Source organism: Sceloporus occidentalis, unplaced genomic scaffold (genome assembly GCF_023333645.1).
Source record: "Sceloporus occidentalis isolate IW3139 unplaced genomic scaffold, rSceOcc1.0.p SCAF_84, whole genome shotgun sequence".
NCBI classification, from domain to species: domain Eukaryota; kingdom Metazoa; phylum Chordata; class Lepidosauria; order Squamata; family Phrynosomatidae; genus Sceloporus; species Sceloporus occidentalis.
Window position 1 is genome coordinate 3395408 of NW_028317064.1, and position 27920 is coordinate 3423327.

At 41.7% G+C, this 27920-nt stretch overlaps 1 protein-coding gene across 1 annotated transcript; it reads right to left on the reverse strand.

The window, feature by feature from the left end:
- Positions 1-7967: 7967 nt before the first annotated feature.
- Positions 7968-27834, reverse strand: RPIA (ribose 5-phosphate isomerase A). Its single transcript, XM_089495816.1, has 9 exons — positions 27769-27834; positions 27415-27475; positions 27045-27100; positions 22978-23037; positions 22081-22145; positions 20600-20668; positions 19655-19796; positions 12064-12163; positions 7968-8065 (listed from the first exon to the last, which is right to left on the reverse strand). The coding sequence occupies exons 1-9, from the start codon at positions 27823-27825 to the stop codon at positions 7968-7970; spliced, it is 708 nt and encodes a 235-aa protein (XP_089351942.1). The 5' UTR covers positions 27826-27834.
- Between the last annotated feature and the right edge of the window lie 86 nt (positions 27835-27920).

A 27920-nucleotide genomic window follows, 5' to 3' on the forward strand; every position in this document is an offset into this window, starting at 1 on the left:
GTATAAAACCAACTTGGTCCGGGTGTACTATAGAGGAGACGACTCGGCTCAGGCGCGTGGCCAATACCTTAGCATACAGCTTCACGTCAGCATTAATCAGAGAGATGGGCCTGTAGCTGCCACAGTTGGAGGGATCTTTACCTTCTTTGTGAATCACTATAATCTTTGCTTGAAGCATTTCCTTCGGGGGTGAAACTCCCCCTAAAAAGCTATTAAAAAGGGTCAATAGACGAGGTTTCAGTTGTTCTCCAAGTTTCTTATAATAAGACCCTGGAAGGCCATCCGGGCCCGGGGTTTTAGCAGGTCTAATAGCGGCAATAGCGGCATCTAAGTCCTCCATAGTAATATCACGGTTCAAAAAATCCACCTGTTGGTCAGTGAGTCGCGGAATAGGCAAAGGATCCAAAAAACGGTGTATTAAATTACTATCAAGAAGATTTTGTGGGGCTTTAGTGCCATCATACAGAGAGCTGTAGAAATTGGCAAATTGAGTCGCAATATCCGTGGGAGCTGCCCAGCACGTATTATTAGTATCTATGATTTTAGAAATATTTTGAATCTTCCTCTGTGCGCGTAATCTACGAGCGAGCATGGCTCCAGGTTTGTTAGCAAATTCAAAAAACTTCTGTTTAATAAGATTCAGCGAATGAAGGACTTCGTTGCTTAAGAGCGTATTCAGTTCACCCCGAAGATGGATAATATCTCGGAGTTCGCTGGCATTAAGCGAATTCTTATGAAGTCGTTCCATAGCAGATAATTTAGCAGTAAGAGAGTCCATAGTTAGTCGACGGATTTTCTTGCGACGTGCGGCTATCTTAAGAAAGGAGCCGCGGATAAAGGCTTTATGCGTCACCCATAGAAGATGTAAAGATGTATCAGAGGTATCATTAAAAGTAAAAAAATCTTCCAGATCATGAGCGATTTCGGACACAAGCAGAAATTCATCAAGGCGCCAGGTAGGGGAGCTAGGCGTCCAATCTGCTGGGCGAAGACAACATTCTACTGCGCCATGATCAGACCAGGAGATCGGATGTATGCAGGAGGAGAGGCCGGCTGTGGCAGCATGTTGGCTAAGAAGGATGTAGTCAATCCTAGAGTAGGAGTTATGGGGGTGTGAAAAAAAAGAGTTGTCTAACATCTTCGGATGGTGAAGTCTCCAGATATCAACGAGAGCAGACGTCTTAGCAAAGTCTCGGAAATATTTAGATGTCAGAGAGGGAGATACTCTAGTAGCATAGCTTTTACGATCAACATAAACATCCCAACAGGTATTGAAATCACCTCCTGCTATGATCAAGTGTTTGCGAAACGGCAACAAGAGGTCAGTGAGTTGTGTGTAGAACTGCGACGATTGAGTGGAAGGGGCGTAAGCTGTTAAAAAAACAACCTGCTTATTTTGAAGAAGTCCCGATAGCAGCAGGTAGCGGCCCCATTTATCACGTTTAATATCGAGACATTGGAAACCCAAGGAGGATCTCAAAAAAATACTAACTCCGTTTTTGCGTTGAGTTGGATGAGTAGCGTGGTAATGAACCCCGAAGGGTCTGGACCAATATGCTGGAAGCGATAACCGTCTAAGGTGCGTTTCTTGTAGCAGCATAACATCGGCATGCAGTTTCTGATAATATCTCATAGCTTGATGTCTCTTTTGGGGCGAATTGAGGCCTCGGACGTTGTGAGTAATAATTTTTAGGTTACCAGGCGACATCACTAATCAAAAAATAAGCGGTCGTGTAAGCGAATGGCAGGTAATCCGGTGAGAGAAAAAAAAAAAAAAAAAAAAGAAAAAAAAAAAAAAAAAGGGAGGAAAAAGAGAAAGAAAAAAAAGATCATACCGCTCCAAGGTCATACAATTAAATACATTGAGTGGAGTAGACGCTAAATATGACCTGACGGTACATGGGACCAGGACTCTAGGTCCAGGGGAATAGCAGCCCTGTACAGAAGCATGGCCTCCTATCTCCAAATAATGGAGCGGCAAGCCCAAGGGCTGTAAATAGACCAAAAACGGTCTAACGGGGGAAGTCAGTAGCGCTTCCATCAAGTTGGAACTCCTACCCTTGCGTATAAGATGCCATCCAAGACCAATCAAATATCAATACTTCATAATAAAAAAAAAAAACAGAAATTTACTAGACATAGCACAAAGCACAGTGACATAGCTTAAGGAAAAACAGAAGGAGTAATTGGGCACAGTGTGTCCTCCGGGTGGGTGAGGTGTATGTGCCTTGCCCATTTAATGGGTAAGGTGTGATCTATAAGTTAATAAAAAAAAAAAAAAAAAAAAAAAAAAAAAAAGTGTGAGTTGTGTGAAAAAAAAAACAAAAAAAAAAAAACCCCTCTAATAGGGTGAGTATGTGTAGTATGACCGCCAAAAGGTCTACTAAACAAGCTAAGTGTGTGTAAAAGATTTACCTAAAAGGTGAGTGTGTGAGGTAAGCCTACTAAAATAGGTCAAATGTATGAAGTAGGTCTCTTAAATTCAATAGGTGCGTGTTATAAACCGTCATAGTATGTATAGTGTGTAGAATAACTCCATTAAATTATGTGAATATATATTAAAAACCTTCAAAAGAAACGAAACAAAAATAGTAGACCCACTCAACAAAGTGAACATGTGTTGAGGATTTATAAAAAATGTGATATACATTCCCTAAGTCCACCAATTGGGCACCAATTGCTCAATGAATAATGTGTAAAAGTGCAATTAGCTCACTGTATGGGCTGGTTGTGTACGTAATAATATAATAAAATATTTATAGCGTAATACATATAGAAGTAAACATATATATCAATGACAAAATGTACACAAAGGACTCACCAATTGTGACATTAATATATAGTGAATAAGTGAATGTAAAAAAAAACCCCACCAGGGTATATACGCGTACATGTAATCATCAATATCGTTATGTAAGCATAAATAGTGTCATTAAAGCACCTCGAAAGACATAAACGACATATCGCCACAATATACTAAGAAAAAAAAGCAGAAAACAATAAACAAAGTAGAAAGCAAACCGGTCAATATGCCACAGTTCACGATTTCGGCGAATGGACGATCTCTCGTGAGGAACTCTCCGGCATAACACACCATTCTCCTGGCTCCGCAACCTCGGGGTCTCGCCGATTCTTCTTACGGCCCAGAGAGAGTGGAGGAAGATCCAGGGTCCGCAAAAACTCGGTAGCCTCCGAAAGGGATCGTAACGAACCCTGTCGGTCGCCCCAGGTAACCAAAAGGGCGAACGGGAACCTCCATCGATAAGGAACGGCGTGTATCCGAAGATGGTCAGTGAGCGGCTTGAGGAGACGGCGACGCTGGAGTGTCCGAGGTGAGAGGTCGGCGAAAATCTGAATTTCGTCAGCCTCAAGGCGAAGGGTCGTCAATCTGGCAGCTTTCATGACTGTTTCCTTAAGAGTGTAATCCTGAAGCTTCACAATAACATCTCGCGGTTTTTCATTGAGGCCCGACCGGGGTCTCAGGGCTCTATGGATACTGTCGACCTGTACCTTGTCTAGCGAGAGGTGAGGGAGAAGTTGCTGAAGTATCTTTCGCAGAGCTTCATCCAAATCAGGATAAGTTTCGGGGATACCACGAAGCCGAAAATTCGGTCGCCGTGATCTATTCTCCATGTCTTCTTGTGCGTCTTGGAGCAACGAAACCCCCTGTTGCAACGTCTCAATATCTCCTGCCATCTTGCGTTTAGCATGCTGGATTAGCGATTGAGTTTTTTCCAAAGCGTCTGTACGAGTACCCATATCGTGTAGGTCTTGTTTGAGATCTTTGATCTCATTATGAATGTGTTCCATCAAGTCCTTTTTAACGGACCGAACGAGGTCTTTGATTTCGTCGATGTCTTGTTTTGTACAAGCCGCTGCCACCATCATATCTGAAAACCTCGTATCTTCCCCCAAATCAGGCGTGGGGAGACCCGGCGAGGTAGATTTCCTAGTGAAGATATCTTGTACCGACCTTTGTTTAGGTGTCTTACGAGTTCTCCCGGTCATCTTCAAAATAAATGCACGTCTAAAAGTAGGTTTTGGGTAGGCAAATCTCTAATAAAAGCTAAATAATAAGGGCATCGTGGAGGAGCAGACGCTCTACACGTCCATCTTGGATCGTCGCCGGCCACGCCCCCCCTTGTTTTGTTTCATAACTCGTCAAAGAAGAAAATAATCCGTAGGACATATAATATACTGCTAAACAAAAGGATAATACAGTAATCCATGTGGACTAGAATGGAATACGGCTTCAATGCACTAGAAGAATCAGAATCATATGTGCACATGGGACATATAGAATGTTTTAAGCATTCATGCAGCAAAAGGAGGAAAAGTATCATTTTAAGATACTTAAGATAGGAAAGGATGGTTGGGTTGAGTATAATTCATCCAGTATTACATCACATATCCATCGGTAAATAACCATACCGTTAGTTAAATAAGTAATCTTACATAGGTAACAGTACGCTAGGTTTTTTTTTTGTGCCACAATAAATGACTTTCAATCAAATACGTTTCTAGCAGATTGCTAAAAGTGCTTTGGGTGGATATCTTGCTTTATTTTTACACTTTAGTTCCTGTTGCGGCCACAAGTGGCAGAAAGTTAATGGGTTGTGAAATTATTCAATAAATTGGTATGGCTTTCCCATTAACGTTTATAAAGATAAAATCAATATTTTTCGTTATTTTTGTATATAGTATTTAGCTAACTGTGCACCAATTCTAATTCACATTAAAGAGATCCACGTGATTTTGTTAAACTCCATATGCCACATTACATTAAAGTAAGTTATATAAATAGGTAGTTATTTTAATACTTTATTTAATCATTAATGTACAAAATTGATATAAAAATATACATTATAAAAAGTTGTCTCCTCTACTGAAACGGTCACATTTAATTTTGCCTTATGCCTCTTGAGAGCGGTTTTCTTACCGTAATTTTAAGTCGAACAGGTAATGTGTAATGTATTAGTATAATAACACAGAACATATGTTTTATTTGGCCATCAGAGAAAACGATGTAAAGTATGTAAAGCAAATAAACCTTTTGGACCTCGGAAGTCTTTTCGTTAAATGCAACAGACTCTGTTTTCTTCTGGGCTAAGGCTATGTCCGTCAGGTCAGAGTATTAAACTCCTTATAGTATGTTTTTGGAAGAGAACCTATCCAAGGTGTTATAAATTCAGTATAAATGCCCTGGGGTAAGTTGGTGTAACAAATCAATGTCGCAGGGCGACCGGGCTAGCCACTCTAGGGGGTCCTGGTGACACTCTGGTGGGAGTAATAGCGGCAGCTAGTGGCGCAAAGTGTGTAGAGTCTTCTGGAACTACTCCTGCCATTAGTAACTGGTTAAATATGCCGGCCAACATATTTTCCAGGACTTTACTTCTGTAAACACACATATATATATATATATATATACACATACATATTTCCCTGCTTCTACGTCCCGACTGGGGTCTCTTCCCTTCACTTTTCTATCTAAAATGGATACTGGAGCATTCAGGTTCTTTAAGAACCCTATAGAAGATTTCCATAGCACTCTATCTTTAGAGATCATTTAATATTTAGACTCTTTCGTGATATACAAAGGGAAGATCATAGCTTAACTCAAGATGATTCTGGGGAGAACTTTGTTATACAAATTAACTTGTGTACTCTCATGATAGATCATACAATGTTAGGAAGCCATTTTGTTTTAGTGGCTTGGCGTGGGTAGCAGTTAAAGGACATCAGCAGCATCCCCTGTACTAACACAGTTAGAGATTGAGAAATGCTCATGATGATGGTACATAGAGCATGGGCAAGCAAGGTTAACCTTTGAAGTAGGGTAACCTTTTGTTTTAGGAAACCAACCCCTACGTAGATTAGAGACATTGAGTTCATCCATACAGGACCGTGAGAGAAGCTGAATAAGCTCCCCAATCATATCTACATAAAGGGTAACTGTCCCCGTCACAAGACTATCGCTTCTGCTTTTTGTTTGGTGACTAGTGTACTTATTTGGGAGATTTGTAACCAAATAAAGTATTAGAAACATCACAACGATAACACTAAACGCCCAAACTGGCCCTTGAAATAAATCCCTAATGAAGTAAAACTTTGCCCAATTCAGAATTTTTGCTGGGAACACTAAATTGCCACGTGACACAAAAGCAGGCACCGATAGGTTGTTGCCATAGAATTTCAGGTATTCTTGATTCCTACTTGGATAAAACCACTTGGCAAATTCACTACAGACTATTGATGTTAACAGGACAATGTTCTGAAGGACAATACAGACGAAGGCTGAGTTCCTCCGGAGCTGAATTACTTTGAGGCGTGTTGTTAATTTATACTCTGCCTTGGGCACCTTCAGAGAAAAGGTCCAAGGGGTCTGGACAGATTATCACAACTCATGGCTTTGTGAATAGAGGAGCATGAGTATCTAAAAGGCCAAATGGTTTTCTATCAATTCTAGACCCCAAATTATCCATCTTTTTTATTTTCTCTCTCTTTCTTTCTTTCGTTCAGCGATGAGTTATTGCAAACAATCCAGCTGTAAGGTATTTAGAGACGCACACCCTGGTACTTTTATTTGCATGAATGAACTGAAACAAGCAGATGTTTTTAAGATTGAGCTGGAGTTAACTGCAGAGAACCTGCTCATCTATATGTATTAAAAAAATAAAATAAAGAATGCGTACCCAAATAAAACAAAAATATGAGTATCGTAAAGACATTTATACTTATGACATAGGCAGACATACACAGATATGTGTCCATGTAATATATATATATATATCACATATGGAGAGAGATGAGAAATAAAGGGGTCTATTTACTAAAGGGAGAATTGTTGTAGCTCCTTGACTCCACTATTCATTATAAAGGACCACTGAGCTGATGCAGAAAGAGCTTTGCTGATCCGTATTATGCCCTAGAACAGGGGCGTCCAACCTGCGGCCCTCCAGCTGCTGCAGGACTACATCTCCCATAATGACCTTTCAGCTAAGGGTCTGGCGGAGGAGGATGGGAGATGTAGTCCTGCAGCAGCTGGAGGGCCGCAGGTTGGACGCCCCTGCTCTAGAATCTTCAAGGGTCTGGGGGGGACAGCCGAAGAGTCCAATTAGTGGCTTTGTTTATTGCACCACAAGTGCTCTTCATACAAAACTGGTGCAGTCACCATAGCAACCTACAGAACGGTTCAGGTGGCTGCTCCACTTTCATATTTTGGGGTTATACATAAGAAGAAAACCGTAGAAGGATTCCGGAAGCAGACATTTTAAAATAAAAGAGTTTTAAGCCTCTGTAACATTTTATGCCTTAGAAACAAAATAACAAAAACTCACTCGGGTTTAGGAACAGATTTCATAATCAGCCTTTATTGCAGAAAATATAACTATTTTACAACGCATTGAGACAAAAGCAGCAGGAACAATGGTGCTTTACAGATTCCTTTATCAGTGAAAATTGGCAACCATGTTTGGGTGATTGGAGAAAAATCACCAGGTCGGATTATAACCATTGGGGGTTTTCTTTTATCTGGACGGTGTTGACTGTTCAACAATAATCTTGATCATTGCATAGAAATTACAAAAACAACAACAACAACAACAATATAGGCTATGATGTATAAGACACATACAAGTCTTTGGCAACAAATGGGGGGAAGAAACCCAAAAACCTTCAAACTGCCTTGGGAAAAGGTGACCTAAGAATAGGACGTTATCCACTGGGATGGTTGGTGGGATCCATATAACCAAACCAGGGCAAAAGGATGAAGTCATTTAATAATCTTGGTTTAATCTGGCATAGAATACATCGGTATTCTGAAATGCATCTAGACAAATGTAGAAATGTACCAAGTTTAAAAAAAAAAAAAAGGCAACAACAACATCAACCTTATAGTTGAAGAACACAGTAACCATGTCTATCTGCTTGGCATGGAGTTGGACTTCATCGATGAATGGCCGGTTCATTTAGCTCGCAGGTTTATCGCGGACAGTGACGGTGCCGTCTGCCATTCCAAAATAGACTCTCTCTGCCATGTTAATGAAGAGCCCGGTGTCCACCACCCCTGGGAGAAAGAGCAAAAGCCATCGATCAGGAAACATTTACTGAAGAGGACAGAACACACTGAGAAGTAAATCTTTAGGAATAACTCCATAAAATGAACTCCGACATAGAATGTGGCATACCGGAGGAACGCCAATGACAAAGAAACCCCGCCATTTAACAAAACGCCACATAGAAAAGCCTTGACTGTAACAGAAGGTTCAATTAGTTTATAATCCTAAAATTCAGGATCAATAATAAAAAAAAAACAATACACCTAGAGGTAACAAGTTATATTTTTGAATTATTTTTTCTTTTATGCTTTAAATCAATCTTATTTGAACTTAAACTTGGATCAGTTAACACAATGCACCATTGGAACATAGGAGTGATGGGAGTGATAAAGGGCCAATAGAATACAGGAGTGATGGGAGTGATAAAGAGTCTCTGTACGCTTACGCTTAGGATATTCCATTAAAAAAAAAATATAAAAAAAAAAAATCAGCCGTTTCAACATTATTTACAACTTTAACCCTCTCTGCGCTGGATTTCTGATTCATTTCATGTTATTTTAATGGATGAAAAAAAAATGGCTTTTCTTTTATAAATAAGGAAAGCGACCCAAACTTTTGAACAGTAATGTACTTCAAAAATCAGTCATATACTAAGAGGAAGCACGGAAATATTAAAATGATAGTTACACCTAATAGGTGTATATATATATATATATATATATATATATATATATATACACACATATACACACACACACAGACACATATACACACACACACACACACACAGCAGATGCAGAGCTTCAAAATTTCCATTAAAGCATTACAATAATTTCCATGAAAGAAGCAAAGCGCGTGTTATTAGACTAGAATCGGTTTCATCTCTGGTGGCGAGAAGAACATGAAATGGAATCACGCGGAGGCTGAGAAATGCCCTCTCCGGAGACGCACCTGGACTGGTGACACATATTACAACTACTCACAACGACTGCTGTAACACGCGGATTGGTCATTACAAGGCCACGTTAACCCACAGAAAGTCACATGACACACACCCTATAGCGGTAGCATCTACCCAATCGTTTTGTGATAATGTATACAGCATATTTGCATTATTTTCTGTATTGCTACATAATTGCATCTTCTGAAATATTTTATTTTTTTTTTTATTAAAAAAATTAATATATATAAATATCTTTTTCTTTGTATTTTAATCCCCATGGAGCACGCCAAGTGTCCAATGCATATATGAAAACTATATTATAACTGCGAGCCGGGCGTCTCGTCCGACATTATTGTCTCTCCTCACAAACGCTCTACTGGATGAATGGGCGAAAATTCTCACGGAATATTAATGTCTGTGTATTTAGAATGCAGTATCATCAAAAGTCCCTCTTGGCATAACGGTCAGGGGTCCAAAAAATGTTGTCCATTTAGTGTGTGTAATTATATGTATATACTGTATAGGCAGAGTTAAGCTTCTTATTTTTCTCCCCCGTATAATAGGGTTAATAGATTAAATTGGAGGTGGCCATTTGATAGACAGAATTACTGTCCAATAACTGTGCCCAGAGTGGGATTTTTGTTGTTTTTTTACACTTTTAAAACACAAGTACTGTTGAACCTGAATAAATCACCAGAAAAGTGTATCCAGATGGCTATTTTCGTGGCTATCCTGCAACAATATATTATACATATGCACAATTCTATACTGCATGGGCTAGAGTGAATTATTTTGTACATTTTTTTTCAGGGAACGCATGGAACGTCTAAGATAGGAGGGGGATTCAGAGCACACCATCTTAAACAATCATGGCCCCAGTTTTGTTAGGGACTTCTATATATTAAATAAATCTTAAAAAATTAAAATAAAAAAACATGTTGGAGAAAGAACAAAACTGTGATAATGTATAATATGTGACCTTGTATAATATATGGGTAAATTAACAAGACTTCATCAAAGTCTCCATAAACATTGAGCTATGCATTATTCCAGCTCAGCCCTTCGATCGTATTGGCTCGATTATAGGCCGCACCCGAACCGAATATAGGCCGCTGACTAAAAATTAGGTGCTTTCCTAAAGAAAAATTCTTATTAAAAAAACAAAACAAAAAAACAAAAACAAAAAAACCACACAGAATAGATATGCTGCCACTCTGCCCACCCCAGATATGCTGCCACCCTGCCCTCCCCCAAGATATGCACCCCTAGACTTACCAAAGCAGACTCCCGGTGTCTTGCGGGGCCGGCGGGGGACACCTACGCAATACGCGTAAACAACTTCCGGTGCCGGCACTTCCGCCGTGGGAAGTGCCGGCAAGGGAGATTGTTAAAGCACATCACGCAGACGTTCACCGGCTGCGGCGATGTGAGCGTAAACGACCTCGGCCGCCGGCGCATCTGCACGATGTGCTTTAACAATCTCCCTTGCCGGGACTTCCCATATTGTTAAAGCACATCGTGCAGGCGTGCCGGCAGTGGAGGTCGTTTACGCTCACATCGGCGCAGCCGGTGAACGTCTGCACGATGCGCTTAGACAACCTCCTGTGCCGGCACTCCCCCCGTGGGAAGTGCTGGCAGGGGAGGCTGTCTCAGCGTATCGGAGAGTAGGATGCAGGTCCCCTGCAGCGCTGCGGGGGATCTGTATCCTAACCGTGCTGCCTGCCCGGTGCCAGGAACTGCATGTCCCGGGCGTCGGGTGATACGAATTGCGCATTCCTGCGCTAGACTCCGAATATAGGCCGCACCCCCACTTTAAAGACTTAAAGTGGGGGGAAAAGTGCGGCCTATATTCAGGCAAATACGGTGTATATATATATATATATATATATATATAAATGCAAATAAAGTTAATGCACTCAGTGGGTCTTCTTTTTATAAAGTTTATCGGCTTTCTCGGACCTTCACTAAGCCGATAAACTTTATAAAAAGAAGACCCACTGAGTGCATCAACTTTATTTGCATGCTGTATACACTTTTTGGATTGCTAGCACCCGGGCACTGTCAAGAGAGTGCGTTACATACTATATCTTTTGTTATATATACACACACATTGTATTTCTGCAAAAGAAAAAGCCTGACTGAAAATACAAGACTACCCTATAAGAAAAAAGTTTTACTAGTAAATATTAATTCATATGTAAACTTCATGTAAACGTCATGTTACCCCGGTGCTCCGTCATAGAAGCCTCGGCGGAAGTGCCAGCAGCAGTGGAGGTTACCAGAGAGCATAGGATCCAGGTCCCCTGCAGCGCTGCAGGATTCTGGATCTTAGTCTTGTAATCAGACCTCTATTCGAGGTCTGATTAGAAGACGACCTCGAATATAAGACGACGGATATTTTTCAGAGCATCTGCTCTGAAAAAAATCTTCTCTTATAATCAAGCAAATACGGTAATATATATATATATATATATATATATATATATATATATATATATACACACACACATTATTATTAAAAACATATATAATTATTGATTTATATAAAATAGAAAAACACATCACCTCCTTTCAGCATTTACATAAATCCACTCCAGTTGGTCAGACATGCCTGGTTTACTGTGTTATAGCCGTATAACACAATAATAGTAATAATAAATAATATAGCATTACTTGGTAACGCTCTAACACAATTCACAGAAGTTCAGGGCTCCAGAAAAGAATATCAGCTCATACACAGAAATGTGTCGCCATCTAGTGGACATATATATTACATACAGTTTAGAAAACCCAAAAACTATTTGAAATTAAAATATTTTAATCATTGTAGAAGATCCCAAAATATTTTAGTGTCCTATTCTGTACATATATATATATATATATATATATAATACATGACATACCTCACCTTTCACAATTGATACACTTATCATATGGTGTTTTTTTGTGCCCACCTTCTAAATAGTGAAGGACCCTTCTATTTCATAGGAGAGGGAGAGAAGAGAGAAAAGAGGAGAGGGGGAGTGAGGAAAACAAACAAAAAAAAAATAAAAAAAAAATCACCTGGTATCATTTTGATTGCTGTATTGACAATATTCCAATCATACACCTTATCGAATTTCCAGTCTAAAAGGAAATTCCCGTTATCTGTAACCACCGGGCCCTGGGGAGAAAAAGTAAAAGAAAATCAGTTTTCATTTTAACACACCGTTATTTTTCACATTTTCAATTGGGCAGCGCTAGCCTGATACACTGATGGAGAATTTTGTTAATGGGACTGTGAATGCTCAATAACTTTGAGACACAGATTCTTCCCAAAAGAGTTGAATAAGCAGATTTTATTGCTCGTGCACACGAGGGAGTGTCATCAGCCAGACTACTCTCTCTCAATGAAAACAACACATGTCTTATATACCTTTACAAACAAGAGAGCTACGTGCTAAGATCTGTCTACGTAGCAAGTGTCCTGAAATATACATACAGAAAGATACAGAAAACCATTCATCCTATTATGGTCAGTTTATGTCAAAGACCATGTTTGCAGCTGAGATGATCAATCACTTCTGACCCCCCTCATTGTGGTCCTTGAATAGACTTGGTCAGTTTCTTTTAACTTACTTGGAGCAAGAAATAGCCAACCACCTGTCCACTCTTAACCTTTCATTGCACATAGAGTCACACAGAAAAGGACACTCAGGGTTAACATAAAAATGTCTGCTGAGAAGCTGAAGGCACATATTCAATATTCACAGTCCTCCCTTTTTATTCTTAACAGATCCTGTTAAGTAATCAATAATTTGTATTTGGACGAGATGGAGCTTGTTGCATAGTGAACCATGCGTCCATTAATTCCTTTTCATGTGGATCATCATACAATGTGTCATCCAGAGTTTCCAGATCTTTAAAATCGGGGGAATTCTTCACCTTCCAACAAAGGCATTGCGTGGCTAGTGCCAGTACACTTTACACTCAGCGACTTAATTAGTAGAAAGAAAACATACACACACATACAATAACAAACAAAGCCACAATCATACCAGTCACCAGTTTTGCTCCAAGTGAACCGAACCATCTTTCAAGGCCAAATGGATCCCATTCCTCATCGCTTTATAAAACTAAACCCATTACCTAGTTCCTGTGAAACCCCCGACCTGGCACAGGGACACCCAACACAGGGAGCGTCCGCAGCATGTGGAACAAACCCACACACCCAACATGACTGATCCATACCCGAAGCTCCACAAAACATTCTGCCTATGTCAAAATACAAACCATCCCTCTCCCATGGTACTCTAATATCCTCCCTTTTGTATCTGACAATAGAGTTGACCACTTCTTATTAGACTGATAAAGGGAATTCTACCAACATGCACAATCCCATAAAAATCTAACAAGACATGCAAAAAAAAAAACATTTAGATCTTTCTTTCGGCTTTTCCAATATTTTGCTGCATGGTTTCACGAGTGGCCTCTTGGCCTTTCTCGGCTTTCCCACGTAGGTTAGTCAGCTAGGATTATTGTGCCTGTTGGAGGACTAACTTGTTGATTTCCTTGGAGTTGGGAAAAGCTTTATATGGCTGCATGAACTGAGTTTCGCATAGACATTAATGCTAAGGGTAAAGCTTCTGGCCAGAGAATATGAGTTTCTGCGCATATTTTGCTAATCTTATTTTTTAAGACTCCATTAGCTCTTTCTACTTTTCCTGCACTCTGAGGGTGATATGGACAATGCAGATGGTACACAATACCTAAAACTCTAGCAAGCTCCTGTACTATATCAGCAGTAAAGTGCGTTCCTTGATCTGAAAAGATGTGCAGAGGTATACCATATCTAGGAATAAATTCCTGTAGTAGTTTCTTTGCTACTGTTCTTGCCTCTGCACGTTGGCATGGGTAGGCTTCTATCCAGCGGGAATATGTACACACAATAACAAGGACGTATTTATAATACAAAGATCTTGGCATTTCAATAAAGTCAATTTGCAAACTTCTAAAGGGTCCCATGGGACACGGAGTCTTCCCATGCCCTTATAGTTGTACTCGTTTACCCACATTGTGCTGTTGACAAATAACACATTGTTCACAATATTCTTTAACAAGGGGCCGTATACCTGGGGCCCATCAATCAGCTAGTATAGCTTTTATCATTGCTTCACTAGACACATGACTCAGGCTATGCACTAGTCTGATAATATAGGGAGCCAAATCAGGAGGTAAAAACCATTTTCTTCCACTCCTCCCTTTTGTTCCCAATATTGCTGAGTTTTCTCATCAATTTGGGAATAAAATTTCTTTAAATCAAATGGGAATTGTTAGTGAGGTGGGGTCTGCATTAGCAGCTCCTTGAAAAAGTTATGTGAAGGGCAAGCCTGCCGCTTCTTTAGCAGATTTATCAGCTAACTCATTGCCTTTCGATTCTGCATCAGTGCCCTTGGTATGAGCTGCAATTTTAATTACAGCTATTGCACTAGGCATCATGAGAGCATCTAACAATGCTTTTACATGTGTATGGTTAAGAATAGGGGAACCTGATGAAGTAAGGTAACCTCGCAATCGCCAGATGGCACCAAAATCATGCACAACTCCAAAGGCATATCTAGAATCGGTATATATGTTCACTTTCTTTCCTGTAGCTAATATACATGCTCTAGTGAGGGCCACCAACTCGAATTAGCAGGTAAAGGTCCTGACTCAATCACCTGAAAACAGTCAACAACTGCATAGCCAGTCCTTCTTTGTCCTTTTGGGTCAATGAAGGATGAGCCATCTACAAACAAATTTAGATCAGCATCTGTAAAAGGTGTTTCATATAGCTGATCTCTAGGTTTCTGTTGTATGTCTGTGATTTCTAAACAGTCGTGATCTTGAACTACCAAATCTGTAGGCAGTAAAGTAGCAGGGTTCAAGATAGAACACCTATGTATTGTTACATTTGCAGTACCCTGCAAAATCACTTCATATTTAGTCAGTCTACTGTTAGTCAATTGGGTGGACCTTCGCAATAGTAGTGCTGATACAGCATGAGGTACCATGACATGAAGGTCATGTCCCTGTACTATACTCTGACATTGATCCACTAAAACAGCAGCAGCCGCTACTGCTTTAAGACACGGGGTGAAACCTTGAGCTACTGCATCCAAAGGTGTACTGTAGTAAGCAATAGGTCTTTGTTGACCCCCATGTACTTGTGTCAATACGCCTGTGGCTTGTCCTTCGGACTCATGACAAAATAGAGTAAAAGTTAGATTGTAATTTGGAAGACCCAGGGCAGGGGCCTCACAAAGAGCCTTTTTCAAAGAAATAAAGGACTCTTCAGTTTCTGCATCCCAAGGGACTGGTTCAGAAACGTCCTTCCTGGTTAGTTGAACCAGTGGACTAGAGAGGGCAGAAAAATTAGGTATCCATTGTCTACAGTATCCTGCCATTCCCAGAAAAGCACGTACTTGTTTCTTTGTACGGGGCACTGGACAATTGATAATAGGGGTCAATCTATCAGGGAAGATAGACCTATAACCATGGGAAATAAGCTGTCCTAAGTATTTAACTTCAGGGAGACACCACTGCAATTTCTGTTTGTTCACTTTATGTCCTTTCCTAGCCAGCTCCTGCAACAGATGAAAGGAATCTGCAACACAAACTTCTTCAGTAGGGGATGTGACAAGTAAATCATCCACATACTGAATAAGTGTGGAGCCACCAGGGAGAACGAGGTCACTAAGATTTCGTCTCAATGCCTGTGAAAATAGGGCCGGGCTTTCAGTGTAGCCTTGGGGTATACGTGTCCACGTATATTGTTGCCCTTGATATGTAAATGCAAATAGATACTGACTGTCTTTATGCAAAGGTATGCTAAAGAAAGCAGAACTTAGATCAATTACAGTGAAATATTTAGCCTCTGAAGGGATAGAGGACAGGATAGTAGTAGGGTTAGGAACAACAGGGAAAATGGGCTGAACAACTGCATTTACAGCTCTCAGATCCTGTACAAACCTATATTTAGGGGGATCAGAACCTGGCTTTACAACAGGCAAAATCGGAGTATTACAAGGACTAGTGGTAGGAACAATTATTCCTTGATGCAACAATTCTTGTACCACAGGGACAATGCCCTCCAAAGCAGTTCTGCTGAGAGGATATTGATTAACTCTGGGTAAACTGACACCTGGTTTTAATTTTATTTTAACCGGGGGTTCTTCCCAAATCAACCCTGCAGAATCACCTGGGACTGCCCATATCCATTCAGGTAGCCCTTTCCATATATCATTTGTAACCTGCTCTGTCAGTGGATATGCAATATCAAAATCAATCGTAGACATTGATTTTCTATCTTTGATCACTTCTTCTAATCTACCCAAATACAATTCCTCATACTCAGGAAGTTCTAAAACAATATGGCCATTAGGAGTGCAAGAAATGGTACAACCCATATCACACAACAAGTCCTTTCCTAGTAAATTTATGGGACAAGTGGGGCTTACGAGAAATTTTACTTGTAAATTTATTCCTGCCAATTGAAAGTTTAGAGGCTGAGAAACAGGGTGAGGAATTGCTTTGTCACCAACACCTTTTACAAGAACTGGCAGATCTGAGTTTAAGGGAAATTTCCCTATCCAGTCTTTAGACAGACAGGAGCGGTGAGCTCCGGTGTCTACCAAAAATTTCAGTATTTTACCTTGTACCTTTGCTTTAATAAATGGGCCTTCATCTTCAGCCGTTATAGTGGGGAATGAGTCAGAAACAGCAGGAGCATGGGTATCAGTGTTAACTAGTCAATCTCGTACATTACTGTCCTGTCTGTATAGTGGGGGTACCCACTTTGCTCTCTGTTAACCGGTTGCACTAGAGAACTGCCGTCTGTCAAAGCTATAACCTTCACCATTATTCACATTCTTTTTTGGGAATTTGCAATTCCTAGCCATATGACCAAGTTTGCCACAATTATAACATGTCACGTTTCCTCCAGGTTGCTGCACCAACTGATCAGTACTTCCCCCTCCAGCCACAGGCTGTGAAGCAGAGACCACTGCTCTCATTGCAGCTCTATACTCCTTAACTTCAGCAACTCTCTGCCTTTCTCTAGAATCCTCTTTATATTTCTCAAAATGCTTTGCAGCAGAGACCACATCTTTTAAACTCTTCTCTTCCCAACCAATCACCACTCTTTTTACTCCCTTCTTTACCTCTGGTAACAATCCTTTCACAAATGCAGCAACTATCATAGGTTCTGCGTTTCTCTCTGGGTCATTCACACCACTATATGCTTTCACCAACTTTTTAACTCTATCCGCAAACTCTTCAACACTTTCATTTTTACCCTGTGAAGCAGTGTTAATCTTAGTCCAGTCAGTGTTCTGAGGAAATCCTTCAACAAAAGCTTTAATAATATTATCATTCAATGTCTTGCGTGCGGCAGCATTGCGCTCTACCAATTCAACATCTGTATCCCAATTAAAATCATGTACTACTTTAGGAAACGCTGCTTTAAAACAAGTAAACTGCACTGGTTAAAATAATCTGCCACAATTGATCATAATCTCGTTTAACAGGGTCATAAGCAGTCATCAGTCCTTTCAAAACATCACAAAATTTAGTAATATCATCTCCAGGACGGGGAAATTGTTGTTTTAGAACTAACAGTTCTCCCGGTGCCCAAGGGTGATGAATGGTAAAGGGAACACCAGCATTATCCATTTGTCCTATTTCTCTCATAGGATACATGCTTTCTGTGCTCGAAGCAATCTGTTTTACTTTAACAGTTTTATCTGTATTTCTTAAATCATATGGATGTTTAACATCAGTAGAAGGAGGAGGGGAAATTGGGTGCAGAGGAGGAGGGGAAGCAGTAGATTGGGATAAGGGTGATAGAGATGAAAAGGGTGTTGGGACAGAATGGGGAGGGGTGAGAACAGGTTCAGGAATGAGGACAGGAGCATCAGCTCCAGGGGCAACATGATTATAAGGGGGAGGATTAAATATCAAATCATCAATAGTCATATCATTGTTAGTAAGCAATGGAGGATATAACTTATCAACAAGTACAACATTCTGAGATTCTTTCTGCAGTTTTTTATCAGTTTCCTTCTTCCTAACAGGATAAAGGGAACTGGCGGCCGCCTGAGGGTGTTGGGAGTTTTCAAGTGGAGCAGACTCATCATGCTTTCTCCAGATTTTGAAACCTTCCCTAAACCACATACAAAACACTCTCCATTCATTTTTGGAGACATGTGACATGTCTTTCTTTAAAGTCATACGGAGTCCTTTTAAGGATTCCATATTTAAAGATCCCTGTGAGGGTCAACAATAAAAATTATCCTCATCTGATTCTGAGGCTAATTTCCATTTATACATATATTTTCCCATCTCTTTGCCATGCTTCTTAATCATGGTTTCTAGAGGGGACCCCGGGGTAACTCTGGAGAAAAGATTTCCCATCTTATTCTCCTCTACACAAAACACAAATCTACAATAGCGGGTTAGGCTATGTACTCTACAATAGCGGGTTAGGCTATGCACTTCTACAATAGCGGGTTAGGCTATGTACTTCTACAATAGCGGGTTAGGCTATGCACTTCTACAATAGCGGGTTAGGCTATGCACTTCTACAATAGCGGGTTAGGCTATGTACTCTACAATAGCGGGTTAGGCTATGTACTCTACAATAGCGGGTTAGGCTATGTACTTCTACAATAGCGGGTTAGGCTATGTACTCAACTTAGTTGCAACTTCTGACAGTACCATACAATACAATAACTTACTTCTTATAAACATACAAAATAGAATAACATGCATGCATCTTACTTACTCAACTCTTATGGATCCCGTCATTCAGATAGGTACCCAGTGGCCGACCCCCGTATCCTCTACCCAATACTTTACACTAAAGGCTTTCTTTTAAAAGAGGTGCCTCTTACCTTTTTTCAGATGAGCTCAATGTTGGGTAAAGGATCGTGAGTCTGCACCGTCTGGATCCTGAGTCCGAAATGTGGGATCCCGGACGAGCCCCCAACTGTGAATGCTCAATAACTTTGAGACACAGATTCTTCCCAAAAGAGTTGAATAAGCAGATTTTATTGCTCGTGCACACGAGGGAGTGTCATCAGCCAGACTACTCTCTCTCAATGAAAACAACACATGTCTTATATACCTTTACAAACAAGAGAGCTACGTGCTAAGATCTGTCTACGTAGCAAGTGTCCTGAAATATACATACAGAAAGATACAGAAAACCATTCATCCTATTATGGTCAGTTTATGTCAAAGACCATGTTTGCAGCTGAGATGATCAATCACTTCTGACCCCCCTCATTGTGGTCCTTGAATAGACTTGGTCAGTTTCTTTTAACTTACTTGGAGCAAGAAATAGCCAACCACCTGTCCACTCTTAACCTTTCATTGCACATAGAGTCACACAGAAAAGGACACTCAGGGTTAACATAAAAATGTCTGCTGAGAAGCTGAAGGCACATATTCAATATTCACAGGACGAATAAGCTTTGTTAATGGGCACTGTCTGTTATCGGGTCTCACCCTCTCTGGCATATTTAAAAAAGGTAGGCATTTCTCCCATCAGCTACACAGATCCTGAGTGAGAAACCTAAATCACCATTGCAAAGAAACTGGTGGATATGTAAACGATAAGTAATGAAAAACTTACAGCTTTGCTAACGGCCATCCTCAGATCGGCGACCCCACCGAAGCGGCTTTGTATTGCTTTGATGACCGGCACATAAGCCATTGGAATAACTTCAATAGGAATGCCCTTCTTCCACTGCTCACCAAACTTCTTGGAATCTTTTCTATATAAATAGGGTGGTGGAGTAAATGACCATAAGCAATACATGTTTGTGTATAACACACACATACACACACACACACACACACACACTTCCTCTTATTGCCTGTCAGCCTAAAGATATTCTAAACTCAACATCAAAAGGTCATAGCTATTGCTTTCCATTAGATTGTTTTACTCATCTGTAAAATGAGAACTGCCTTTTGTAAATACTCTTATTAATACATAGTTTTGAAGATTTTCCTTGGAGTAGACAGTTTTATGTCAAAGGTTGCCACAGGCCAGGCTTGGCCATCTTGGCACACAGGGCAAATGGCTGGGTGGGACGGTGGCCAATGGCGCATGATACTCGCCGGATCTGTCGCTCCAGCCCACCTAGCCACACGCAACCATAAAACCGTAGTATCCAGCCTTAAAAGCGAAAGGACTGCCTTCAGTCTAGCCCAGCCAAAGCCAACCAATAAACATGGATTTACGGTACAAATATTTATTATAAATAAATATGTAGTTTGCAAAACAATGTACGATAATGCCAAATACATTGGTTTAAGGACAGACGTAACCGAGTCTCTTTTTTATAGGTTAGCTTCACATCTAGAAAATCTCTTGTTCTCTGGTAATTCTGGTCTGCTTCAGAATAAAAAGTAAAAATAATACTTTAAAGGGCTGAATGAACAGCTTTGATAACATTGAAAAAAATTAATTAGAACTTCTAGTTAAAAATGTCACTCAAAGACAATACATACTTACTGTATAAAAAAAAAGCAAGCTTTCTATCTATGACGTGTAGTCGGACGTTGCTCTTACCTGTAATCGGCAATGACAATGAAAGATTTTGCACAGCCGGCAACAATTTTTTCCTGTGTCAAACAGCCACTGGAACATGAAAAGAAAAAGAAAAGAAACTGTTAGTCCTGCAGAGGATATTTATATAATAACATAATTCACTAGAAGAAGAAAAACATTCATATTAAGTCATTTAACAAGATTGTTTTGTTGTATAAAATATCCATTTTTCTTCTACATTTTGCTGGAACTGGAGGGTTCTGATGGTGAGGATGTATTTTTACATTTTACCACATTTTTTATTTTAACTTTTATTTATTATTATTACTAATCACATTGGGATTGGTAAACTGGGCTGCATTGTCTTGCATGGTTGAATGCAGTAACTGTACTCAACCTGCAGGGGGAGCTCAGAGTTCTCTGGCCGGCATGGAGAGCCCTTCTTGAGACCTTGTTTGTTTTTAATGAGCGCCGACCATCTTGCGAGAGGCAAAGTCTTGCTATGCAATTCAAAATAATGCCCCAGCGGGGACAAGGGTAAGTTACAACTAAAAACAAACCAATCCCGTTCCCAGGATCAAAAATACCCTTATTATAACCCCACCCTAAAACATAACTTTTATTAATATGTTTGTTAAAAGGTATAACCAAAAAAAAAGATGTTTAAAAACACCAGTGTCACCAGTCCTACCATGAAAGGTATACGTCACTGTAACATGAGGGCAAATGCCCACAGCTGTGTAACACTAATAATATCAAATCATATATACTGTTGATGGCTGGAGTCCTAACAGAAATAATTCAGACCTCTGATGAAGCTCTGAGGAGCGAAACATGTCAAGGGGGCTATTTGTCTTGAGTTTTTAATAAGCCTGTGTCACTGGTCATAATTCAATTATTTCTGTTGTGTTTGTGTTTTTAAACATCTTTTTTTGGTTATACCTTTTAACAAAAACATATTAATAAAAGTTATGTTTTAGGGTGGGGTTATAATAAGGGTATTTTTGATCCTGGGAACGGGATTGGTTTGTTTAAAGTCTTACTATGGCCCTGGTGACCATGCTGGGGTGGGTTTTTCGGTGTCGCTGAATGCCCTCGTCATCAAGGGGTTAAAATACATACAAAGCTTATTCTGGAGAAGCCACATAAGTTATAAATTACATTAACATTTTTAATGTGATATCTTAAGATAAAACCGTGGTTCACAAATGAAAAGTATATAAAAAAAAACAAAAAAAACTGAGGGTAGTTCCTATAGACGAGAACTGAAAATAAAATATTTGTATTTTAGATTAATTCAGTGGAATGATCAGTTTTTTTTAGTTTTCACCATTACCAAGCCAAGAAAAACTCCTGAAATATGTGTAGAAAAAAAGCTAAGTAAGACTGGGGTTATAAAAACATATTATGGTGCAGAATCCGATACGTAAGGAACAGTTCTAGACGAATCTTTTCGTTGGTTATCCAGATAAACGTAACCAAGGACGAGACGTATACTTTACCCTCCTCCTTTGATGAGGTTGAGATTAGAATCCACTTCGTCTGCTCCATCGATAGCGACGTCAAGCTGTATAAATAGAGACATTAAAATAAAGCCAGCCGGGCGCAGAAGAATTAAAACAAAAAACGATTCTACACAAATCATATTAATTGCAGCAGAAATATCTATTTAAAAAAATAATGGAAAAAATAACGAGAATGTTTTATGGTAGACAATTCTAAATTTGGCGTCAAATTCTTAAATCTCTAAATCTGAATAATTTATGCATACAAAAATATATATAATTTTTTACAAATATGTATAATATACATATATATATAATATTTACACACACATGTATACGCACACACGCTTACTTTCATATGGTGCCAGTGAAAAGGTTTCCTTTCCTCTTAAGCCACAAAACACAGAACCCGCATGGTTTCATAACGTTAAAATGCACCAGAGATGCGAAAAGGAGTTTGTTTATTTACTAAAAGCGAGAGTTGGCAGGAAAGTTGTGGTTTTAACTCTCACTTCCCGGGTTCATTACGAATGGACGATGCTAGCGAGTTTCTCCAGGGTGAAGGGCTGAGCTGGCCCTATTTAATGCTAATTCAATAGGTCAGAAGACTTTGAATAAATCTCGCTAATTTAACTATCCATTATACAGGGCCAGCCAAGCTCTTTTTGCAGAAGAGGGTTGGACTTTCATACTTAATGATAAATAGCTAAAAGACAACTCTCCCGCAAACAGCTGGAGGGCTTCATATCAGCCACGTCAGGTACGTTCATTTTTAAGCCTCCAGCATTAACACAAAATTCATAAACCTATTTGTATGAAAGATTTGGATGTGAAGGTGATCTAATGATTGACAGAGACATTGCTGCATTCAGCAGGGTCCGGTACGGTGCCTACCTCAGGGTGTCTGTCCAAATCACTCAGCGTTAGACCATTCTGAAGAATCAGCTGCCGGGCCTGCAAAAATTCACAAAAAATCTTTTTTGGTAGCATTTGAGAAACAGAAAATGTCTGCATATTACATGAATTAGGGGTGAACCCAACTAGAACTTGATAGAGGAATTCTCTGGACGTTCCATGAAGATGGAGCAGAAATCCATGAAATTAACATCAAAATGCAGCTCGCGATAGTGTATAAGTCAGGGGTCTCCAACATGCGGCCAGCAGCCAGATGCAGCCCGCCAGACATTAAAGTGTGGCCCACATGGGAGCTAAAGCAGTAATCACACGTCCAACCAGAGTTTCGCCTGTTTTCCTCCTCTTCTCTTCGTGTCTTCTTTCTTCGCCTGCTTCTCTGCGAACCAGGCCTCCAGGAGTACTTCCGTCGAAGCTCAGAGCCACGGGGACAGCCTCTCTGGAAGTACTCCTGGAGGCCTGGTTCACAGAGAAGGGGGCGAAGAAAGAAGACACACGTAAGTACTCCGAGTAGCCATAATAACGAAGTTGGATTTAAATAAAGAGAAGCATTTCCGCACCTCTCTTTCCCCACATCTTCATTATTCCGGCTTCTCGGAGTACTTCCGCAAGAAGGCTGTGTGACAGGGCCATGCTAGCCGGCTCATATGTCATATGAAGTTTAGCCGGGTCACGGAGCACTTTTGTGTCCGGTTCTGTATACCGTGACCCGGTAATATATTATATTGTGTTTATTGTGTAACCGGCCCAGAGACTGATGTGGATTCAGCCCCAGCCTTCAAAGAGACGATCCTATAATCTGGCTGGGGCTCTTAATCTGCCAGCACAGCCCTGTCTGCCCCGCACTACAGGGGGGATAACACAGGTGGGGGAACCCATTGTATTCTGTAATCCCCTCACCTGATACATCCCCTGTATACTGATGGGATTTGTGATGGGATGTGGCTGATGGGATTGGGGGTTGGGTTCGGTACACATTGCATTGAGATTGTATAAAGTTCTGTGTGTTTGTAATAAAGAGAGTTCTTCTTGGTTTACTACGAATGGTGGTCTGGATGATCCGTGGATAGCTGAGTGCTATCCGTATGAGGGACTGACTGGTGATTCCTCAGCCCTCAAACAGGGGGACCCAGCCTTGGGTACGGTGACCCTGTAACATTGGTGGCAGCGGTGGGATGAATCCCACGACTTGGGTGAAATCCAAACCACCAACTGGGATTGCAGACGAGAGATACCAAGAGAGATCCTGGAGGTTTGTAGCAAAGGAAAGGCTACTCTGATTGCGGACTGCAGAGAGATGGACCGGCACCAGGATGCCCCAGAGGAGAACCTAGGACTGAGTGCTCTACAAAAGAACATTCTATGGCACTTATCCCTGTACCCAGGAGGGGCTACATCGGAGCAAGTGACGGCGGTGATTAAAATGTGTCACCAGGAACTGAGCCAGAGTGGGTCTGTATCTCCCAGACTAGGGGAACAGACCCCCAAAATATCATACCAGGATATCCAACCCTTCCGAGAACCAGAGGGTGAGACAGACCGGGTTACAGCCGAGGTGTGTGAGCTGGAACACCAGCAATGGCAGTTAGAGTCTGCGCTTGCAGACTGGAGGGATGATTTCTCCCATCCCCACTTTGAATCATACTGGGCACAGTACTGGACAATGTGGGATATACGAGTTCCACTCCTGGGGGAGAACCCGTTGCCGGAGTGGGAAGAAGAATTGAGAGGTCTCATATATGCAGAGCTCGACCTCCAGAGCCGCTACCAGGGATTCTCCCAGCAGTTAGCAGGTGAAGACCACAGCGACCCTCTGATGCTGTATAGCCCCGTCGACCCAGGACTGATATATGATGCCTTCCAATTTGACTCGTCCTTCGGAAGCCCCTGCCAGTACCGCAGGGATACAATCTGGGACAACCGTGCAGAAGTCCTGGTTTATGCTATTCCCCCCGAGCTGGAGGCTGTTATGGATTGCCTGGTCCAAGAGGAATGGCAGCTCGAGAGGGACTATAAAGAATTGCTGCGGAGAGTGGAGCTCCAGGAGTTACAAGGAGACTGGGAGCATGATACTACAACTTGCGGGAGTGGGACCGAGGTCCTCTTCACCTACTCCTCGGCCCCTGCCCTGGCGAGAAGAACCGAGGTCCTCACCAGCAAAAAGAAGCGGAGGAGGAAGCCAAAAGCTCCGACCCAAGTCCTCACCAACAACCCTGGCTGCTCTACCCCGGCAGAAGAGATGACTGTCCCCACGCCCGAGTAAGGGGCACAATCCCCCTCACCAAACCCTTATCTATGCCCGTAGAAGCCAGGGCCCCAGATTGTCCCCCTGATTTACCGAGTGTCCTGGGAGAAGCCCGGGTCACTGCCCCAGAGGTTCCCACTGAAGTCCCCGGTGACCCGGTAGAGGCACCATTCCCTAACCTAGCGAGGACGCCAGAGGGGCTGCCGAGTTCCCTGGGTCCTCTCAGTAGCCTGGCGCAGGCCCTGGTTCCTATCCCTGTGTTCTCCGAAGTGATCCCTGGTTCCCCAAGTGTCCTCCTAGAAGCCCAGGTCACTGTCCCAGAGTGTTCCTCTGACTCTCCCCGTGCCCAGGCAGAGGCACCTGTCCCAGAGAGGAAGATCGAGGGTCTGCTTAACCCTCCCGGTGGTCCAGTATTGGCACCTGTCCCTTTCCCGGAGTATTCCCCTGAGTACCCCGCAGAGCTGCTTAGCTCGGCCAATAACCCTGCAAGGGCACCTGTTCCTGTCCCAGAGTGTCCCCTAGGTCACTCCAGTGTCCCGGTAGAGGCCTCGCTTACTACCTCTACGTGTTTCCCTGGTTCCCCGAGTGCCCCCGGCCCGATCAGCAGGGTTTTCCTTCCATGCAACCACCCTGGCCTGGCAGCTGCCCCAGACTCAGTTCCCAAGACTAGGGAGCAAGAGTCTCCAGGTGCCCCTGTTACCCCGGTGAGGGGGATAGCCATGTGCCCCCGGCTGAGCTGGGACCGTCCTCCAATTCACAGAGGACTACTGACTATCCTTTTGGGCAACCAGGGCCCTGGCCCACCTTCAATGGATGATTCTGACAAAGGGGGCCATGAACTAAGGCCTGCACCTTTGAACTTTGTCCACTCGGACAGCCTGCAGCAGACCCGTGTGGATCTGCCTGGTCTGCCGGACCGTTGGTCAAGGGGGAGATCTGTGACAGGGCCAGGCTAGCCGGCTCATATGTCATATGAAGTTTAGCCGGGTCACGGAGCACTTTTGTGTCCGGTTCTGTATACCGTGACCCGGTAATATATTATATTGTGTTTATTGTGTAACCGGCCCAGAGACTGATGTGGATTCAGCCCCAGCCTTCAAAGAGACGATCCTATAATCTGGCTGGGGCTCTTAATCAGCCAGCACAGCCCTGTCTGCCCCGCACTACAGGGGGGATAACACAGGTGGGGGAACCCATTGTATTCTGTAATCCCCTCACCTGATACATGATGGGATTTGTGATGGGATGTGGCTGATGGGATTGGGGGTTGGGTTCGGTACACATTGCATTGAGATTGTATAAAGTTCTGTGTGTTTGTAATAAAGAGAGTTCTTCTTGGTTTACTACGAATGGTGGTCTGGATGATCCGTGGATAGCTGAGTGCTATCCGTATGAGGGACTGACTGGTGATTCCTCAGCCCTCAAACAGGGGTACCCAGCCTTGGGTACGGTGACCCTGTAACAGGCTGAGCCAGTTAACAAACGGCAACTCAGAAGTTAATGAATCCAGGTTGCTGTTACTATCAAATTTTAACAGCTTGAATCAGTTGAATTGGAAGCACTTAATATACAAGTTTGACCCCCCCAAACGCAGCCATCAGCCAGTTAACCCCCAAGGACTCTCGATTGACACCCTAGGTCTGACCTGAACCCAAACTCCATTAGTCTGCAACTTCTTACGAGACAGAATCTCGTTGCCTGTTATTTTATGTAACATTCATGCGCTAATTTTAAGCAGCTTTGTATAGAGAACATTTTTTTATTATTATTATTATTAATTACATTTTTTGGAAACCTGTTTTACCTGGAAAGATGTCGGCACACAGACAACGTTCAGGTTTTCCTGTTTCACCCTTTCAGCTTCATCGGGGGGAAAAAAATAAAAAAATGATTATACACGCCTGCATTACATCCGTCACATGGAGACTTGTTCAGAGGATCTAATTTTTTGCAGGAGGCAGCGATTACTCAAAATACACTCAATACAGGTGTAAAACGTGCACATTTCTCAAGGATATTAGTTGCCCAGACTTAGCAATCCTAAAACACATAAGCGTAAGCAAAACAGGCTCGGACCTGTATCCACATCACGCAAAACCAACAAATACCGGACTTACAAAGTCATCCGCAGCCGGGTTATTAATATTTAATAACGGAATAGAATGTTACTATACCGAGACGATTCACCGCATGAACTATCGTGGATCCGCTTCCAATTCCAAGCGCCTGGTTATTCTGCAAAATATGTTTTGTTTTTTTTTTAAATTAAACCTAGAATTTCTAAATCATTCCCTATGTCCCACTTTGATCGTTCTATCATCCGACCTATGTAAAATAAATAAATACAAATGTAATGTTAACCTAGACACTAATTAAAAAGGGGTGGAAGTAGGAGGTATTTAATTATAATAATAATAAAAAAAAATTATATATAAGAAATCCTATTTACTAAAATGAGTGAAATCGGTAATGATCTGTATAGTTCTGGGCACTTCCCCAGCACACAAACCCAAACCCCCATACTGTACCTTCACGTGATTATCCACCGCAGCGCACCCCGCCAGCTTCTTCGCCTCTTCCGTCATCCTGCAGAGAGTAGAGAGCAGCCGACGCTGGATCATGCGGCGTCCACAACGGGATGAGGTCTGAGCTGCCAAAGACAAAGAAAGAACGGTTTCTG

Excerpts from the sequence above, each read along its gene's own strand:
- RPIA (XM_089495816.1), bottom strand. The coding sequence starts at position 27,825 with ATGACGGAAGAGGCGAAGAAGCTGGCGGGGTGCGCTGCGGTGGATAAT. Across the intron at positions 22,146-22,977 it reads ATTTGGACAGACACCCTGAG|CTTGACGTCGCTATCGATGG; the intron begins GTAGGCACCGTA and ends CTATTTATACAG. Across the intron at positions 8,066-12,063 it reads AGCAATCAAAATGATACCAG|GGGTGGTGGACACCGGGCTC; the intron begins GTGATTTTTTTT and ends TCTTTCTCCCAG.